This window comes from Scylla paramamosain, chromosome 5 (assembly GCF_035594125.1).
Source record: "Scylla paramamosain isolate STU-SP2022 chromosome 5, ASM3559412v1, whole genome shotgun sequence".
Classification (NCBI taxonomy): domain Eukaryota; kingdom Metazoa; phylum Arthropoda; class Malacostraca; order Decapoda; family Portunidae; genus Scylla; species Scylla paramamosain.
The window spans coordinates 28713116-28733715 of NC_087155.1; the positions used below are offsets into that span (position 1 = coordinate 28713116).

At 44.9% G+C, this 20600-nt stretch overlaps 1 protein-coding gene and 1 long non-coding RNA gene across 4 annotated transcripts in view; one reads left to right on the forward strand and one right to left on the reverse strand.

Moving 5' to 3' along the window:
• Positions 1 to 20600, reverse strand: part of LOC135100803 (uncharacterized) — a 119895-nt gene that overhangs the window by 6744 nt on the left and 92551 nt on the right. Inside the window, exon 2 of one of the 3 annotated variants that reach the window (XR_010268921.1) lies at positions 3489 to 3656. The exons of the other annotated variants lie outside the window; for them this stretch is intronic. This is a non-coding gene — a long non-coding RNA (uncharacterized LOC135100803). The remainder of the gene's footprint in view (positions 1 to 3488; positions 3657 to 20600) is intronic. 3 annotated transcript variants of the gene reach the window in all.
• LOC135100802 (helix-loop-helix protein delilah-like) lies at positions 3579 to 7623 on the forward strand. Its single transcript, XM_064004137.1, has 2 exons — positions 3579 to 3704; positions 3858 to 7623. The coding sequence occupies exon 2, from the start codon at positions 5301 to 5303 to the stop codon at positions 6069 to 6071; it is 771 nt and encodes a 256-aa protein (XP_063860207.1). The 5' UTR covers positions 3579 to 3704; positions 3858 to 5300; the 3' UTR covers positions 6072 to 7623.

The window sequence follows — 20600 nt, forward strand, 5'->3', positions numbered from 1 at the left end:
TAACAATGATTAATATAGATAAAAGTGAATGAGAAAATGGATTAAAGACTGGTAGTGATACTTTAGACCATCTTATCCACAGTCTCAATTTGCGTCCAGCATCAGCGCTATCAAAACTGAGATGTTCCTGGTTATATAAATATTACTCGCACACGGAATCACTCCTTTATTGTTCATGTTCAGGGTAACTTCTGTTCTTGGTTGTACGGCATCATTTATGGCTGTTAATAGTACAGATCTTATCTAGCACTACATTCTTGTTTGTGGCCACTGAAAGCACCTCAGACATGTACAGTTGTAAAGGACAAAGAGGTTATTAAGTGGTTGTTAGCTTCCATGTGAGTGAGTCAATAATGTATGAAACCAAAGTTGAAGCTATATGGTTTGTATCTATTTAATAACTATTAAGACTGCCAAAACACAGGGCAGAGTTCCGGAATATGATTTGAGCATTTATGAATTACAATAAACTGAACCACTTTACATTTCTCTCTCTCTCTCTCTCTCTCTCTCTGCACAATATCTTCAAAATCTTAAGACAAAATGCTGATTTCACTTATTATCATGTGTAAAAATACAGGTAGTTTCAGATTATACTATTTCCTACCTACTATGTAATAATGGAAAAAAATGATTACATCAAATGTAATTTTATAACCTAATTATGGACCTCTGAAGGATAATGAGCAATAAAGGATGGGACAAGATGCCCAGAAGCAGGGTGGCGGTGCCGGCAAGTGACCGGCCAAGGGTTTATATGGGCCGGCCCGGTAAAAGCACTTTCAAGTTACTTTCAAGGCTATTTGCTCAATATCCGCTCCAAAATCATCCCAAATCCACGTTATATAAAATCATTCACTTGTGCCCGAAGCCTCACGATGCACCAATCCAAGTTGGATGTCCTACTCAAGTAATAATGCCGCTAATTCGTCACTGCGGCCAAGGCATCATCAATGCATGTGACCCAGTGACTTGTCATTTCAGAATATAATAGGACGCTAGTGATATTCACTATATTTTATCATTTGTCATTCGATATATAAATACAATCATTAGTCATCTGTATTTCGAATGCAATGACAATGAGTAACTGTACGCATGGAAGGGACTGTCATGTATGAAGGGATGAGACCAAACGGAAAATATGCTTTGACAAATATGTTTGACGAAGTCTGGTAAATAACAATCTGTGGAGTCATTAACGCAAATTATAGTTTGTTTGTTGCCGCTTCAAAAAAGTTACTCAGGCAGTGAAGGTTTTCTTGGCACGCCGAGACAAGAACAGATAGGGCTTAAGGCGTTTTACAGCCTAATAACACGATGTGCACGTCTAAGATGAGATGGTGGTAGAATTACAAGATGTCAGCTAAACAAGCTTGGCATTACCTCTTAAAACCTGAAATCATAGGGCGGATCGGGATTTAGATGTTGAGATAAACTAAATCTATATATGGGCATTACAAATAAGCCGAGTCTACACTTGCTGTCCGCATTCTTAACTAGTTCCGCTATACCTTGAAGTACGCAAAAAAGCTGAGCTAAATATATAAACGAGAGAGAGAGAGAGAGAGAGAGAGAGAGAGAGAGAGAGAGAGAGAGAGAGAGAGAGAGAGAGAGAGAGAGAGAGAGAGAGAGAGACTACCGCAGTAGCTAAATAGATATTGTCCCTAGTCAACGCGCACCGACACCTGCCAAACTTCGCCGAATCTCCACGCCCCCTGAAAGTGTCCGCGAGGGATGGGTGGCGCACTGCACCCAACCGAGGTGCCCGTCGCGTCTCTGAGGGAGAAACTGTGATGGCCACAAAAACCTACACTGGGGATGAAAAAAGCAGCTCCAGATGATTGGCTAATACCTGGTGGCTGGTCTAATCCCGACTATTATGAGGGCGATTAACCTGGGTGAGAGAGGACTAGTCAGCTGCAGGATCGCGGCCTCACTTAAAACAGAAGACTTTCAATACAGAATTCACATCCTCCACATCAGGTATTATCAGCTGGGTTAATAGATAGCGAATTATGGCTATTACTCGCCAGGGAGGAGTGACGGTGGAGGAGGAAGACGGGCGGCGAGGGATGTGATACTGATCGGGGGGTTTTATGGAGATTAGGGTAGAGCTGACGCCTTGGGGAGGCCGTCACCCCTTACACTGATGGCGGTGTGGCGGCTCAATGATGTGAGAATGGTTGCGAAGCTTTGACTTAATACAAGAGCCATACTTGAACACACGTACGCAAACATACAATTGGCGTGATGGTGAGAAAATAATGGACAAGTGAATATAAATGTTATCCTTCATATTATCGGACTTCTCAGCACTAACGTATAATGTCATGTCATGACCGCCAACGCAAGCAGAATGCCATGCATCCCCCTGCAGGAAGAGCGCGCTGCGGTACTCGTTTGATTTTTTTCCCCTCACTTTCACACTTCCATAGTTGTTCTTTCTTTCCTAGTTTTACTGTTTGAACACTACTTTAAATTTACTTTTTAAACTTATTAATAGGGACTGTGTTAATGTTTTTCATTCGCGCCTCGCGCACAGTTCACGGGTTCACATGGTAAGGAAGCAAAGTTTCTCACTTTTTTTCTCTAGTGGCCTGCAGTTTTCATCAGCCGATATCTACGAAATTATATCATATATATATATATATATATATATATATATATATATATATATATATATATATATATATATATATATATATATATATATATATATATATATATCACCAGTAGCAGCAGCAGCATTTATCATTATTATAATAATTATCATTATTATTCCTACTATTACTACTACTATATTATTATTATTTTTCCTACTACTACTACAATTACACTAACAATTCCTGCTCCTCCTCTTACTATTACCACTACTACTACCACTACCATCACTACGACTACCACTATTACTACTACTGCCACCACCACCACTACCAACAGTTATATCAATTCTGCTTATGTATAGTAACCACTACTTCCAACCCTTGCATTCCCTTCTCTCTCCCATGATGCTGGTGACCGTGACTGAGCAGCCTGTGACTGCCGACTACCGAGTTCAGGTGCACTGGTTAGGTCATTAGCAGGTGTGGTATTTCATTTGACCTCGTTACTGGGACATTGGGTAAATGTTACACAAGTTTAGTAGGCGGAGTAATATCTTCAGGCGTCAGTGTTTTGTCAATAAGCCTGGCACTGGATGGCTGCTCGACCTGTCATTGTTACCAGATGGACCGTTGCAAGTGCGCCGCGTCATCATTACTGAAAACCCTTACATTAATAGGTTCGTGATGTTACAGTTTACTTTATCCTTGTCAATAAAATAAAATGAATTACGATATCGTCACTATATATGAAATTTGAAGTGAAATAAGAAAATGCACGGTATCATCACTTATATATCAAGTTGAAAGTTAAGTAATATCAGACAGAATGATATACAGTATGCGATGTGACTAAAAGTATGACGTTAAAACGCAAGACCATACCTAACTAAAAGTGCGGGTGAGGGCGTGTGACGTCAGAGGTGAGGGTCCTGTCGGTGGGTTCAGGGGGCGGCGGGTGCGACCGCGAGGCAGCCAGCATCAGTGGTCGCTGCGCCCTCGAAGCGAGAGGACAGCTTAGTAATCTCTCGTCGCCCTCCCACTTGACTGTGACTGTGGAGCAAAAGTCGAGGCGCCTACGTGAGCTAACCATTTTAATGCGTAGGTGTAATCTTGCTGTGTTCTTGAAATAGGCACTCATATTACATATCCTTATCTATGGGAATTTACCATCTTAAAACAACAACAATAATAATAGTAAATGATTGTAACTCATATTGCACAGCTTATACGGTCTTTCTTCATATTTCTCAGGTCCTTGAGCACTCGAGCAATAAAAGCACGCGCTCCGAGGCACTAGGTCATCAAGTGATGCTGCAGCTCAGGAAGCGCGTGAACCGTCTGCTTGCCCAGTCAACGATAAACGGAACATCAACAATGCATCAGAGACGTCACTGTCAGAACAAGTAAATCTGATATCTGCACACCAACAGGAGAAGAGGAAAAAAGCCACCAGTGTCCAAGTCAACACTGCTCAGAGGCCTCAAGTTTCGCGCCAGATGTCATCGGGATTTAATCAGGACCGGAGAAAAGCACAGTCGTGGCAATCGCCTTCCATTACATCGCACCAACGCGGAGGCATGACAAACAGCTCCCTTGACTGGACAGCAATGATTCATGATGTTCAGAGATAGATAACAATACAAGGGTGTAAGCAAGTGTGTTGATGTTGATCCACCTACCTCTAGTGACTTTCCGTGAGAAGACGGATAGCGTGAAGTGTACAGTTTATGGGGGCGACCTGTCACGCCACGCCCCCTCGCCCCGCAGCCTCGCTTTAGAAAACAGGGCTTGCCACAACCTTGTTTCTCCTTGGGTTTCGGCGTGCCAAACCCGACGACTCGCTAAGTTCTGCGTGGCGCAGTGGATGACAGGCATGAGACAATAATAGTGTCGGGTGTCAAAAGTGTTACGTGAAAAAAAAGTACGATGTAAAAAGCTTCAAATACGCAATTATCAAAAAAATCTCTCGTGTTACTGGAAACGAGTGGTAGTCTAATACACAAATTACTAAAGATAAATCTTGCACAACGATGTAACTTTTATCCGAACGACAAACGCGGAATGCTAATTTGTGGCATGTTTTAGAAGGCTTACTGAAAGGCTCCAACTTTCTTATCAAGTGTGTTCGGGACAGGGACCAGCCCTTGGCGAGAGGAAACTTGACGATAGTAAAATTTACCATGTATACTTGGTCAGAGCACTTCTTCAGTTAACTAATTAACTAATAAAAAAAAAAAAAATACGGTGTAATGTCATTGAACATTAAAACAAAAGTTGTAACAAATTAGTGCCGTCGAGAAGTTGTAAGCCTCAGCACCATGAGAGGCAGCGAGTGTTCCACCACCGAGCAAACTGTGTAGTCATTTTCTAAGTGACGGTGAAAAGTGATTCCTGGAATAATTATTGCTCCTGTGGTCCCAGGTTGCTACGACAGTGCCAGAGGGGGTGGGAGGACTGCAGAAATCCGCCTCGTGGTGAATATAACGCCCCGGTAAAGCGTCAGTTTGGCTCATCCTAATGAGCAAGACTACTCGTGTTCACTACGGCTTCCAAGTGGTATCTTACGACTGAGACAGGAAGGTGAATCGCTTTCCAGGACCTGGTGAACTAAACGGGTATTGAGAAAGTGATCTCAGGAGCCGTGGCGGTACGTGGTAAAGAATTCGTACATTCACGTGCAATGTGATCGAGAGCATGGAGTCAAGGAAGATGGACCAAGCTGATGAGGTGTCATCGTGCACTGATAACAACAATAATGACAACACCCGCGGCGAGCAGCGGCGACCCACTCGAGTAGCGGAAAAGTATGGGCTACGACCTCGGACTATTATCAGACGGCTGCAGCTGGAAAGAACCCGAGATGACACGCCTCAGAGGCAGTTCAAAACATCGAAAAATCGGCCTCCACCTCTCTCTAAGTACAGGAGAAAAACAGCCAACGCCCGTGAGAGACACCGCATGAAGGAAATCAACGACGCCTTTGAAACCCTTCGCCGGGTGCTGCCAGACTTCTGTAGTCGGCGTGCGGCGGCAGCCATGACCAAGATCACTACTCTGAAGCTAGCCGTCAGTTACATAAGAGCGCTTTCTCACATCCTCGAGGACGGCCACCCAGGGGACATTACGTTTTTCAACGGCTTGAACTTGGCAGATATCTCGATGAGCAGGCCTCTGTCCCAGCCGCCTCCCCACGCCCACTCTGTCCACTACTGCCACGGCAGCCTCAGGGCTCCGGGGGTGACTGAGTTTCCCTCACCCGAAATATCGACCGCTGCGTCCCACACGCTGCCACGCACCTCCCTGGGCAGCAGCAGCAGCAGCGATCTCAGTGAACTGCTCTCTGATGACTCCTGTGTCTTCGAGGACAACCTTGATGCCTTTGATGACATTCCCGCCCTGCCCGAGGTTGACCCCTTCGCTCTCCTACTAACGCCAGACACAGAGCCCTTGGCGCTGACTTCCTAGCGACAGAGTCTGTCTTCTCAGTTCCAAGTTACTTTAGTAACTTCCTGTTAACAATATGTATTAATGTTTTCATACATATATATCAAGGTAGTGTGACGAAGTACTCGTAAAGACAGTGCCATACCTTACATATGAATGAAGAGGCCAGTGGTGGCACTTGAGTAGCACATGAAGTAGCCTTTTTCAAAATGCTCACTGCTTTACACTTAATTTTTTTTTTCAAACTCAACGATAGAACTAAAAATTTCTCATCTATTATGTCGTCTGGTCTATCGACACTTCCCTCCCAAACACTTAACCTGGGTCTCCGCTGTGTCTTCTAAGTGCCAAGATGGCAGAGGTCGCATGCCTAACTCAAAAGATCGATGTAGCAGCTCTGAGAAGATAATTTTTTTTCCTTTGAATCCTTCACGTTCCATTTTCCACGCCCTGTCTTTTTGAGGCGATTTCTAGTCTAGGAAAAAAGAAATGTTTGTTACAATAATGTCATGTTTTGTCAACATGGAGCAGACTCACAAGACTGTGAAGTAAAGGAAAAGTCTATTCTTAAGAGTGGTGTTTAGAGAATGACTGTGGTTGGTCAAGGCGTCACAATCAAACACTTCAAGAAGCTTCTCAAGTCAAAAGAAGAAAACAACACAATTTGTAATTGTCAAGAAACACACACAGCCGTCAGGTGTATAAAAGTGAGCGAAAAACTGAGCAAACCATCTGGTGTGAGTACATGAACCAAATGATTTAACAACAGTCTGGGTGAGGATGGCCAGGCGGCTTCTATGCATCAGTGTGTGCGTCACGTTATGTTCCCGTGAAAGGACATGGTTGTGCCATAAGTACAAAATAGACACCCGCAGGAAGTTTTGTGCCTCGAAGTGTTGTAGCGATTAGGATTCTGCCGCCCTGCCTCGCCAGGCCTCCCTCCATCCTCGTCTGTCTCACTCCCTCGCCGCAGTACTCATCCCCCGCTCTCTATTGGTGGGGGGAAGGGACACCTGAAGTGGGTCACTAGGTGAGGTGGGGAAGAGGGGCAAGTTGGTGCTCGTGCTAGTGGCGAAACGACAAAATTTGCATTTCTTTATTATATATATATATATATATATATATATATATATATATATATATATATATATATATATATATATATATATATATATATATATATATATATATAATATAATTACACAACTGTAGAGTCAATGTAAACACACACACACACACACACACACACACACAGAAAAATATAAATGAAGAGCAATATTTCTATTTCTATACAGTTTCCTCACTTCAGCACGCTGTCACAAGGTTCGTCATGTGATGAATGTAATCACATCGTGTGGTGGACACATCCTTCACGAGCCACTGAGCACCACCCAGGAGGCATGTGCCTACCCTGTCCCACTCCCGGAGCGTGTCAGGTCCAGGAGGGGTTTTCAAGAGCACGGTTCAGGGGCGGGACGAGCTACTGATGAGCATATAGTGAATCACTCACGTTATCTATTGTTATTCTTATGATCATAGTTATTTTTTATAATAAAAGCGGGTAAGACACTTATTACTCCTTTTATATCCCCCGAGTCTTAATAAATTATCAAGTGGATTTTGCATTTATGTCAACTTATGAGCCCGTAAGGTTGTAAGAGAGCAGTACTTTCAAGAAATAGGAACACAGGATCTATAAAATAAATGATTTCACATATTTACACCGGGATATTCAAGCCCTCCACACAGAGGATGAACGAGTTACTTAGGAAAATCAACGGTAAGTGTAAACCATTACGGGAAGATGGGGAGGAGTGGGGAGGAAGGAGAAAAAAAGGAAAGAGGGAGGAGGGAAGGAGAAGGGAAGGAGGAAGAAATGAGGGAATGAATTTTACGTTTTATACCAAGCAGATGATTCCTAAGAGGTGTGGAGAAGAATCACCACCACCCACAAAACATATGCTGGTGGAGAACAAGACTGGTCGATGGGACCGAGAAAGATTGCGGTGTGGGGAAAAGGACGAGTCGCTGTGGCCTGAGGGGCGCCTGGCCGAGAGAGACGGGGGCTTACTGGGGACACATCCACGGGAGTAGTTTGGGTGTTAAATGTTTTCTCGAGTATTTTAGCCGGAACGAAGCAAATGTGCGGGACGTGCAACATAGAATTCGACTAAAGACATATATGAGGTCCAGACGGGGCGCGGCACATGCTAATTAAAGGTTTGTTGGTGGGGAGCAGTCAGGACTAGAGATCGTGATATTCCAAGTATTCAGTGTGGTGTGGCGTAGGATAGGGAGAAATGTTTGACCTTAGCAGAGGAAGATGAGAGTTATTTGAACTGTGGACCCACCGACACGGTGAGGCTTCTGGCTGCAAGGCGGCCACAACACACCTTGAATCCTGTCCTGCCGCGGTGGCTTGGGCAGCAGCCAGGGGTAGGATGGCTTGCAGTTTGTTGTAAAGTAACACAGTAATCCACTATCTGGCATTTAGTTTATCATTATTAATGGCAGCAAGCAGTTCTTAATGCCCTACACACTGGCTACAATTAATATCAACACAGAGCTTACACAATCTACACACGCACGATTAAGCCCTAGGTTGTTCGTGGTTCTTTCTATCTTTGTAATGAAGTGATTACATTATTATTATTATTATTATTATTATTATTTATTATTATTATTATTATTACTATTATCATTATTATTACTACTACTACTACTACTATTACTATCATGATAACGTGTACACTAATCGCAATGTCCCTACGAATGCAGCTGTACAGTGGCTGCCTGAGTTACGACTTCAAAGAACACCTCCACGTATAGTTCCTTACAAGGGCAGCGGTGGGTGCGGCGTAGCGGCGACTGGCTAATGCAAACAGTATCCTTTTGGACACCACTTGGTGAAGCTTCAAGTTTGGTTAAGTAATCGCCACCCGCTGGTACTCAAATTATTAATTTCTAACACTGGAAGCATATTAAAAAAGTTCAGGAGGCGGTGACAGCTTAGGGCGTGATGCATCCGCGTTAAATGTGCGTGTCTTTTGAAAGGTGAGTTGAGGGTAACCTGATAAAGGTGCACGTGTCACTGCACCGAGAAAAGAGCCGACGAGACACTCAACCCGGCGTCCGTAAAGTCTGTGCGTCGTGACCTTCCGCTGCCAAGACCAGCGCCTCGTAGATTTATTGACCGATACGCCACGACGACTCTCGCAAACCCGGTACTGAATTATCCATTAGGCAGGTTCTCCCTTTACTTATAAGGACACAAAACACACACACACACACACACAAACACACACACACACACACACACACACACACACACTTACTTTTGTCGTGTAAACGCTTTTTTCGTGTTTGTATTTTTCCTAATACGGAGATGACAAATTAATATTGTATTAGAGACACGTTCTTCGGAGAGAAAAGTATTGAATAAAGGTTCCAATAACTGACTATCATAAAACAGCCCGAATCTGTAATAAGATCTCACTGAAACACATTAAGGGAAAATGCATTTGTTTTGAACTACTTATCCAGTTGGAAATTGGAATTTAGGCCTCAGGCCTGAAAGGTTGGAGCTATTATCGCATCAGTACTACATGAAGTTACTTTTTAAGTCTTCCTGAATGACAGCAGCGTCCACAGTATCAGAAAACCACGAGCAAAGCTGAGCAGGGCTAGAGGAGGACGCCTCGCGCTGCAGTTCCGCGGCGGGTGGTGCTTAACCAGGGCACGAGGCTACGCCACTAGTCTTGTGGTGCTATCGCTTCTGTTTGAAGTTGTCCTTCTGGTATATGGTGCGTCAGGATAGTGTACGCCAAGAAGAAATATTCCCACTCTAAGACAATAGAAAAGTTTGCACGTAAAAACTTTTTTTTTTTCCTGTGAATGCAAGTTATTGTCGCTAATACTTAACTATACGTTTCCAGCCTTTTAAACCATCATATCTTCAGTTTTAATGGTTCCTGCAGCTCGAGACTTGAAGGGAGATGAATCGTAAATGTTCGTTGTTCTTAAAAGAAGGAGATGTAATTCAGGAGACAGTGCACCAAATCTGCCAGAAACATGACAGACGCTTCCTTTTGGGTTATGCAAGTGGTCACCAATTAAGACAAAGCATCGCCGCCTGTCAGGACGAGTGCACCTGATAATGAGTGGAGCAGGTGGAGCAGGCTAGTCAGTGTGGGCTGCAACTAACAATCGTTACATGTCTAAAAGAGTTCAACAGGAAACATTTCCGCCAGTATTTCCAAATTTCTATGTCTGAGAAACATCTTATTATGTACCTAAGGATGATAATTTTCGGAATTTGTGAACCATTTTCATCAGCTAAAGGAGACTGGCCAGTTATTAAGCAAAATATAATAGAGATTTACGAAGGCCTTACCTGGCGACCAGTTAGTGAAGCCATATAAATGAGGGACAATGAATAGGCGCGGCGTGGCTTACCTGGCCGACCTGAAGGAGAAAAATATAACTAATTTGTGAATCGTTCAGTCGAAAGTAACGAGAAAAAAAAAAAAAAAAAACTATGGAGGGAAATGGGGGTGAAATCTGGAAAACATGAAATGAAAATGCAGCAGAAATGGAGGAAAGAAAAGGAAAGCTTTTGAAAAGGAAATGAGAAGGAAGACAGAAAAAAATGAAAGATGGAGGCAGAAGAAATAAATAAAGAAGAAATAAAGAAAGATGAAGAAAATAAAGAAGGAAGAAACTAAAGAATAAATAAAGAAATAAAGAAAAAAGTATAGGAAGAACAAAGAATAATAAACGAAAAAATAAAAAAAAACAAGAATAAATAAATTGAAGAAGAAGAAGAAGAAGAAGAAGAAAGAAAGAAAGAAGAAGAAGAAGAAAACGATGATGACGACGACGAAAGAACACACAACGTCCATCAACTACTGCCTTGACACTTGTCCCAGAGAACCGCTACATTTCCCTCACTCCCTTACACCACCACGCGGCGCCACAATGCCCGCCACGCATCCAAAGGGGATGGGCTGTGACGAAAACCACGTTAATAAATATTAGATAATTTTTCTTCAAGCATGTTCATGAAGCCAAGGATGATGAGAGGAGGCGGAGTGGTCAAGTTGCATTGTGCTTTCCCATGTGGCCACTCAACGAGGGAGGGCGGGGTTAGATAGACTCGTGTAAATTCATAAAGTGAATGTAAGGCGACGAGGATGCGCGTGTCGTGTCACTGAGCTGCGGCATTCTGTGTGGCAGTGCTTATGTTTGCACCCTCCGGCAAAATACCAGTCATTACATGAGATAGAAACTAGAATAAGAAATTACTATGCAACAGTAAAGTGCAGTCTGATGGCTTGGTGTGTGGCGAGCGGGGAGGGTGGCATTGTCATTGGTACTGCAATAAAAATAATAAACAGTCCTGATAATGTTGACTGATGAACGGAGCAGCGGCAGCCGTGGTGGCCCGCCTAGGACGGAGGGACACCCTCACTATCGCGGCGCACACATGATGTATGGACAATGAAGGTGATTAATGCGGGTACACGGGCGTGGCGGGGCAGGCAGTCCCACCACTTGTTAGCAGCTTATCGCCTCGCTGCCACCACCATCTCCTGCCCCGCCCCAGCCACCCACTAACGCAGTCGTGGTGCTGCATTTGTCTTTGTGCTTCATGATTAATGGCATCACTTAGAATGACAAATGAACTCTTTAAAACAAGTCTCTTTAAACTTATAAATCATTTAAAGCACCTAAGCCTCTGTACTGTACGTAATCGCTTAATCCCTAGTTAACTTTTTATTCCTAGCTTTTGACTAAGCATACATTTGGTTTTAGTGAGAAGTCTCAAGTTAAAAACTCCAACGTTCTGCTCCGTAATAATAGGTTCAATATTTCAATCACCGCGTGGCTCAAGGCTCGCTGGGAGTGTTGGGATGTGACGCCCGCGGGCACACTGATCATTACTTGGAGGCTTCCACATAGGAGGTGCATGCTGCAACTCCCCCGCCTGACAGACGCCGCCCCATCACGACCAACCCTCGTTAGTGTTTCTGCGGTGGCAATCAGCAGTGCGTATCCAGTGTCCCATAGATGCGCTCCGCCACCGAGTTGAAGGAGTCAGTGCTCTCAGCCTTATGTTTTCCTGTGACACCACCACCACCACGATCCCCACCAGCGACCTAGGCACAAGGGGAAATTAGTCTATCTAGAACGCTGCAACGTCCAACCAACCCAGGCGGCGCGGGCGGGGGATGCCTAGCGTTTTCATCCTCTTCAATTCTGACTGACTAGGGACTGCTTAATTACCCCCCACAGGTTCTCTCTCTCTCTCTCTCTCTCTCTCTCTCTCTCTCTCTCTCTCTCTCTCTAACACTTTATTTTTTACATTTTTACACACACACACACACACACACACACACACACACACACTTTAGGAGACGTTCACCTGCATGCATCCAATTATTCCTGTATTCCGTCTCCTCTGATGAGGTTCCCACGGATAACTTTTTTCCCCAGGTTGGGTGCATCCCTCTAGGTAGAGAGGGACCGGAGTGGTGTGGGGCAGGGAGAGAAGAGGGTGGCAAGCGAATCATCTACTTTAATATCTTGTTCCTAACTGGTTTCTCATTTCAAGTGCAATTCTTGGGAGGAGTTAAATGTTCCGGACTCTCAGATGTGATCGCGAGAATATGTAACGATTTTTACTGCAGTTTAGGGGAATCACCAGTTTTTCTCGCCAGAAGTTTGGATCAACTCCCTAACATTTAACTGAAATCCAGAACTGCTCCTCTTAATAAAACCAAGACTAGCCCGCTACGTTACGATGACTCTTATGGTAATATCAAGTGTGTGTGTGTGTGTGTGTGTGTGTGTGTGTGTGTGTGTGTGTGTGTGTGTGTGTGTAAGCGCGCGCACACTATACACTAAGCTTGATTTAGATAAAGGTAATAAAAAAGTGATGTAGTATAAAGAGCGTATCGAAGTAACTAAACGCAGTACAGGTGTAGCGGAATTAACTACAAAGTGCTTCGCTCTCCAATGAAACAGTCTGACGGGGGAAGGTAGAAAGATTACTTCATAAATACCTAAACTACGAGACACACTTAATATTTATGCTGATGCTTTTAAAGGCAAGATACACCTACTTTTACCGAACAGGTAAGCAAGCACAACAAAACCAGGGCTTACTTGATACTAAAATATCGCTGCTTATTTTCTATCTTTTTTTCCCCCCACTCTCGAGTTCTTAACACCCAGGTCACCGAAGCATCGTCTCAGCCCAGCCCAAGTGTACCCCAACCCTGCGTCACCCAAGCCCTGCACCACCCCAGCTTGAGCCACCCCAGCCCTGCGCCACCCTAATCTTGCGGCACCCGAGCCCTGTTCCACCCGAGCCATGTTCATCCGAGTCCTGTTCCACCTCGGCCCTGTTCCACCCCAGTCCTGTTCCATCCCGTCAGCCCTGCGCCATCCCGCCAGCCCTGCGCCACCCCACCAGCCCTGCGCCACCCCGCCAGCCCTGCGCCATCCCGCCAGTCCTGCGCCACCCCGCCAGCCTTGTGCCACCCCACCAGCCCTGCGCCACCCTAGCCCTGTGCCACACTAACCCTGCGCCACCCCAGCCCTGTGCCACCTTAGCCCTTTTCCACCCCGGTCCTGCGCCACCCCAGCCCTGCGCCACCCCGGGTCCTGCGCCACCCCGGTCCTTCTCCACCCTGGTCCTGCACCACCGCGGCCCTGCGCCAACCCATCCCTGTGCCACCCTGGCCCTGCGCCACCCCAGCCCTGTGCCACAACTACCCTCCGCCACCCCAACCCTGCTCCACCCCAGCCTAACTCAGCAGCAGCAGCAGCAGCCTTCCGTCCCAGCTGCGAGGCGCCTTAACCTCATCTCTTTTTACCTTGACTGGAATTATTCTACCAGTTTTTGTGCGGAGGGTCGACTGCTGGGGTGAAGCTGGATCTTATCGCCGCCTCTGCCCGCCCCTCCCCGCCCCCTGCAGCCTCTCACCACCAGGTTACTCTCTTGATTGCTCCCTAGTCCGTCCCTTTAAATAATCAGTGGACAGGTGAATTAATATCCTGGTCATTTTAGTCTCGTCACTTACTCCAAGAAGTATATTTAGTATATTCATCCAGAAGTTAAGTAGTTTTAGAGACATAAATGGATATTTCCTTCAAGTGCTTCTAAGTTCTCAATTACTATTTTCCTCGCATCGCCTTTACCGTGCATGAGCGAGGAGCAGCAACCGCGACTCGAGCGCAGGTGTCACTTTCCCCGGTGCTAACGTGAGAAAATTCCCGGCACACCTTGAAGTATCTTTTAAAAGGGACGAAAAAAGAAAGTTCACCCAGTGTATCGCTTAGTTCACACGAGGTATTATCTCGGGAAAAAAACGGACTTAAGAGCCACTCACAGCTCCTCCCTCCATCAGCGAGTCGTGCTAAATCTTCCCCACACTCCGCTTCAGAGCACCATTATCTGGACCAACAGTACGTATCAGCCCCAGATCCATCATAAAGTATTGCAGATATTAATCCAAACCTTAGCACTACCAATATATCATTCTCTCTCTCTCTCTCTCTCTCTCTCTCTCTCTCTCTCTCTCTCTCTCTCTCTCTCTCTCTCTCTCTCTCTCTCTCTCTCTCTCTCCCCAAGACTCCTGATTAAATTCCTGTCTAGACTCTTTACTCAACGAAAGACGCTCCCAGTTACGTTGACGTCTCTCGTGCCCCTTGATACCTGCGCTGCTTGAAGACAGGTGTGTGTGTGTGTGTGTGTGTGTGTGTGTGTGTGTGTGTGTGTGTGTGGTGAGAGAGAGAGAGAGAGAGAGAGAGAGAGAGAGAGAGGAGAGAGAGAGAGAGAGAGAGAGAGAGAGAGAGAGAGAGAGAGAGAGAGAGAGAGAGAGAGAGAATTCCCTACCTCAACTCCAGCCCCTTCTTCACTCTCCCCTGAAAAAAAAAAAAAAACGAAAACAAAGGGGTATTTTCCATTGACACGTCATTATCCTGCAAATCTAAACTCTCATTCCGTGTCGCAAGTTCCCAGCTATCGTGTCCCTGATAGTGGTAATGATCAGACCGGATGATTGTGTGGTCAAGGGAAGGTAACGTCTAGGAGAGCGAGAGAAAAAACAACGAGAATATTATGGATACATCGCATTAACCGGATTATCTTAGGAAGGGATGAAGGGAGGGAGGTGGGTGAGTAGGTAGGATGGAGACCGATTTGGATGCGTTCTGAATCTTATCTCGAGGATATAAGAAGCAAAATGTATCGCACGCCGTAAAAGGGAATTTTTTTCTCTACTTTTATTTTTTGATTCGAGATTTCCGAGTGTGCCGACGCTCTCTCTCTCTCTCTCTCTCTCTCTCTCTCTCTCTCTCTCTCTCTCTCTCTCTCTCTCTCTCTCCCCCTAGATCTCTCAGTCGCCCAGAAACCACCTAATAATAACAAGACAAATTTCTCTCTAGCATATACATTTTCCTCTTCATTCGTAGCTGAGAAATCATCCATTAGCCTCAAATAATTCAGATACCGGCTGTGTTACTTCATTATTAACTGCAATTAATTCGTGTCAAAACTTTAACAAAGTGCGGGATAATAACTCGATCTGGGTGCTTACGGCGAGATTAAGGCGAGCTAAGTAATATATATGAAAACCAACGACGCTGGATAGTTCCATAATTCGAGGGATAAATAACAGCAGCCAGCCACGTCAGCACCTCTCCCTGGTCCTCGTAAACCCAAATGACCTTATTCAATGCGACCCTGTGACCCTCCATATCCCTTGCCCTCCAAAAACTGACCTCGCCAGGCCACAATTATTCCGAGGCGACGTGGAACACAGGCCGTGCCTCCTCACCTGCCTGACACCTGCCGCCCGTAACAAGTGAGCATCCAGATTACAATAAGGTGTGATCGTCTTTGTATACCGAGGGAGCCGAGACAATAAACGCATTAGCATCTCTGATTCTATTGGTATTTGACCTCTTCCCTGGGCGCCAGACCCTCCATTGTCGCATTATCTCAGGCCCGCCCGACGCCCCGGAATGCGAGGCCCCGCGCAGGTGTCACCGCCAAGATATGTCACGATTTATTGTTTATTGACCACGAGAAAAAAGGTAAGGTGTCCCTCGGAGGAATATCTGATACGGGTGCCTGCCAACACATCCACACGTTTTCTATAAGTTGTGCTGCTCCACCGCAGTGCTGCAGCCCAGTAGCGCCGCCACTTTAACAAACTTCAATAGGTCCTATTATTATTATTATTATTATTATTATTATTATTATTATTATTATTATTATTATTATTATTATTATTATTATTTTGATCATTTACAATACGGCGGGAAAATAATACCAGCGGGTGAACCTTTATGAGAACTGACGCCACCGAGACTAGTTTTTCTCTTGCTGTACTACCAACATACAAAAAAGACTAAGATACAAAATCATCTATTCTCAAGCGGACTTTAAGGCATAAATAACCTAGGCAATTACACCAAAATCATAGGCTCTGCGGACTGATAGCACATGAAATGAGCAAAAACCAAACCTCGGTTCGGGTTGGGTCGCAGTCTGCGGGTTAGTTCTAATCCGCCTCGTCAGTTTCCGAAAGAATAAACTGATTAATGCAAACAAAAATGACTTCCCATTAACACCAGTTCCTCGCCGGCTTGTTAAGAAGAGGCAGCGAGACGGTGACGAGCCTGATGAGACAGACGACGCGGAGGACAAACTTTCGTGCGAAGATCTGTCTCTCCGCGGACCGCATCTCACTTGTCTTCGCACGCACGCACGCACAAATATACATGCACTCACCCTCATATTCACACACACACACACACACACACACACACTTCAACGAGTCTCTAACACGCGAAATTTTTATCACTGAATCTTCCCTCCGCCCAAGAAACCATTACAAGCTTTCACAGAACCTGCTTGCCGAGCCAGCCTGGTGATTAAATAATAAATTGAAAACTGGCGAGCGAATTGGTAATTGACGCAAGTTCCCACCAACTTCGGTCCTCGTCTTGTTGTCCTCCTCGTCCTTCTGTTCCTCTTCGTTTTTTTTTTTTTTCGTTTTTTTTTTTTTCCTCCTCCTCATTCTCCTCCCCGTTACCCTTCGTTTATCTCATTTACCCTATTCCTTATTTTCTCCTCGCTACAGTCCGGCACATAATTTGACGGAAAGCAATCAATTCTCCATCACAAAACAATACCGAGTCACACGCGATGAGAGAGAGAGAGAGAGAGAGAGAGAGAGAGAGAGAGAGAGAGAGAGAGAGAGGAGAGAGAGAGAGAGAGAGAGAGAGAGAGAGAGAGAGAGAGAGAGAGAGAGAGAGAGAGGAGAGAGAGAGAGAGAGAGAGAGAGAGAGAGAGAGAGAGAGAGAGAATGAAGGACAGGAGAGAAAGAAATAAGACGAAAAAAATAAGAAAAAAAAATATATATCGCTTCATCGCAGAAACAAAGAGCGGAGTTGACAGTCGGCTGCTTTTCTCCTTGAACCGAAACGCAAAGGTGTGAGTGAATTACTGATAACGTCGACATTGGCAGCACTGCTTGGAAGGTGATCACTCAGCAGCGTTGCCAGCGACCGCCCCCGCCCGCCAGACAGAGGAATTTATCTGAACTAGTCATGCAATTTCTTCATCTGGTCATCTGTTGGGTCGGCCCCTCCTGCGGCCCGACACACACCCATAATTTTAGCACCTCTGGTTATGAACGACAAGGGTAAGAGAGAGCGAGAGCGAGAGCGAGAGAGAGAGAGAGAGAGAGAGAGAGAGAGAGAGAGAGAGAGAGAGAGAGAGAGAGAGAGAGAGAGAGAGAGAGAGAGAGAGAGAGAGAGACAGGTGGAAAGAAATCAGAGAAGAGGAAAGAGTAAAGAAAATGAAAGGAAGATGAAAGAAGAAAGATGGAGATAGGAAATTAGAGGAAGAAAGACGAAAAGAGTAGAGGAAGGAGGAGAGGAAGCAAGAAGACATGACTCGAAAGAGGAGGCAAGAGAAAATTAACCCATAAACAATAGAGGAAAGAGAGAGAAGGTGTAATTAGATAATGAAACGAAGGAAGAGAGACAGAGAGAAAAACCCTGGCACTAAGGACTCGGGTACAGGGTAATGAGGAGGCAACAGTGATGATTACCTCATGAGCCACACCAGATAGAAGACTGCAGGGGAAGACCAATGTATGCAGTAATGGGTGGTGAGGAAGGCGGTGAGAAAGGCGTGTCCTGTGTCCATTCTCTCTCTCTCTCTCTCTCTCTCTCTCTCTCTCTCTCTCTCTCTCTCTCTCTCTCTCTCTCTCTCTCTCTCTCTCTCTTTCTCTCTCTGTCTCTCTCTCTCTCCCAGCACCGTCACACTGCCACAGCAACAAGCGCAACTTCCTTAAAAGTACCGTGGAAGGAGAGACAGGTAAGGCGTGCGAACTTTACCCAGGACAGCAAACGAAGGCTCAGGTCCACGAGGAACAAATGGGTAAGGTTTGGTTTTTCCAGGACAGGTCGGAAATCCGCGGACGACAAGCGTGGGTCAGACAAGGCAGACAAGATGCTAAGTGATGCGCATAGTAATCGAAGCTGCTGCATAAAACAAAGCCATTTCATCGTCTAACTGGCAGGCTATTTGTTTAACCTTTCTGACTATACACCCTGTAGCCATTCCTCGCCTCGCCACTCTCTTCTCCACTTCACCACCGCACTAACACAACCATAAATAACATTATATACGCCCTTCCCTACCCCTCCGCGGACGCCGACAGACGCCCCGTTAGCATGAAACTGACCAAACGGCGGTGATCCGGGACATGCAACTTGGGCGAGGACAGGGATCCAGGAATGAGATGTTTTGACTCCGGGATGAGCTACCTATCGCGAAAATGGTAAATCGCGGGAACAATGGACGGGTTACGAGACGCGCGTGTGACAGGTGAGGAGCCGCGAGATGGATGAGGCGGCACCGCGAGGATGAATGATGAAGGAGGAGAATAAGCGGCTCTCTAGAAATACGGGCATGTGCAAGGAGAGGAAATGAAGGTTAAGTGTTGGTAATGAATGGTGAAGCAGCGGCAATGAAGAGGAAAATAGACGCATGAATGGGGATGGAAAACGGAATGAAGGAAATGAAAGCGTTTTCGTACTTAATATAATAGGTGGTGAAAACTGTACAGGAAAACCACATAAAAGAGGGACTAGAGACATAAAAAGAAAATGTTGATAATGAATGGTAATAAGAAAAAAATAGATACAAGGGATAGGAAAGTACGGAAAAGGCCCACAGGAAAATGGAATGACAAGAATGAAAATAAAGAAAAATGGAGAAGGAAACAAGCGAAGAAAGGAAAAAAAAAAATGGAAAGAAGAGGGGTTCACAAGTGTTGACATTGAACAATCAAATTAAAAAAAGACAGGTAGCAATAACAACCATTACTAATAACAAAAAATCATTGTTACGCCAAACATCCGGGAAGAAGTCTGTACCAAAAATAAAACAAGGAAAACTTTTTAAAGAAAGTTACAAGGATTAAGAAGGGAGACACTGAGGATTAAAAAGAGAACGACATGTAGGAAACAAAATGAAACGTTAAGAAAACATTATATGATATCAACACAATGCTACACACACACACACACACACTACTAATTACTACTACTGCTAATATTACTATTACTACTATTACAAAAATCAATTAACGCAGAAGGAAAGGGAGGGAAAAAGAGAAAAAAAAAGAAGTGTTGTGCGAAGACAAAAAATAAAATAGAGAATTAAAATAAAATACAATGTAGATAATTAATTAAAAAGCTACAGCAACATCCCACTTTTCATCTGAGGACACAACGCCTTATTCCACCCTGTCCGGACTTCACCCCGTCTCGTCCCACCCCTCACCACCCTGCCCCACCTTCCCCCCCGCTCTACAGTAGCGCCCGCCTCTATCTAATGTCTCGCTCTCAGCCACCACAAGAGCGTAAAGGCACGACGCGGCCGCCTTACCTCTCCCGAGGCCCGCGCCCACGCCCCTTCTAAGGAAGCAGGGAGGCGCGGTGGGCGGGGCGCGGCAGGATGGAGGGTAGTGGTGGGATGGGCGGCAGGGGCGTGGGCGACACTGAATGGTGGAGGTTAAGTGTTATTCAGGGGCTAAGTTTTTTTTTTTTTTTTTTTTTTTTATATTTGAATTTGATTTTTTTTTATTTGGTTATCATTATTATTATTTGTATTTATGAGACAAAGGCTTAAGTATGTTTATCTCCTATATGTATATGTAATTATTATTATTATTATTATTATTATTATTATTATTGCTACTACTACTACTACTACTACTACTACTACTACTACAGTTATCATCGTTATAAATACATTCTTTTATCATCACTGCCAGTCTTGTCACTGAAGATCAAAGAAAAGATAAAATATTTTCGTCCAAAAGGGGATTCCAAGCATTATTAATCATGCCCCTCATATCTTGCTGCCATTATTTCAAGTACGTCAGGATCTCACTGTTTACCTCCTGCCTTCCTGTCGACGTCGCTGCGCTCGTGAATATTTCCCTCTCACTTCACACA

Excerpts from the sequence above, each read along its gene's own strand:
- LOC135100802 (XM_064004137.1), top strand. The coding sequence starts at position 5,301 with ATGGAGTCAAGGAAGATGGACCAAGCTGATGAGGTGTCATCGTGCACT.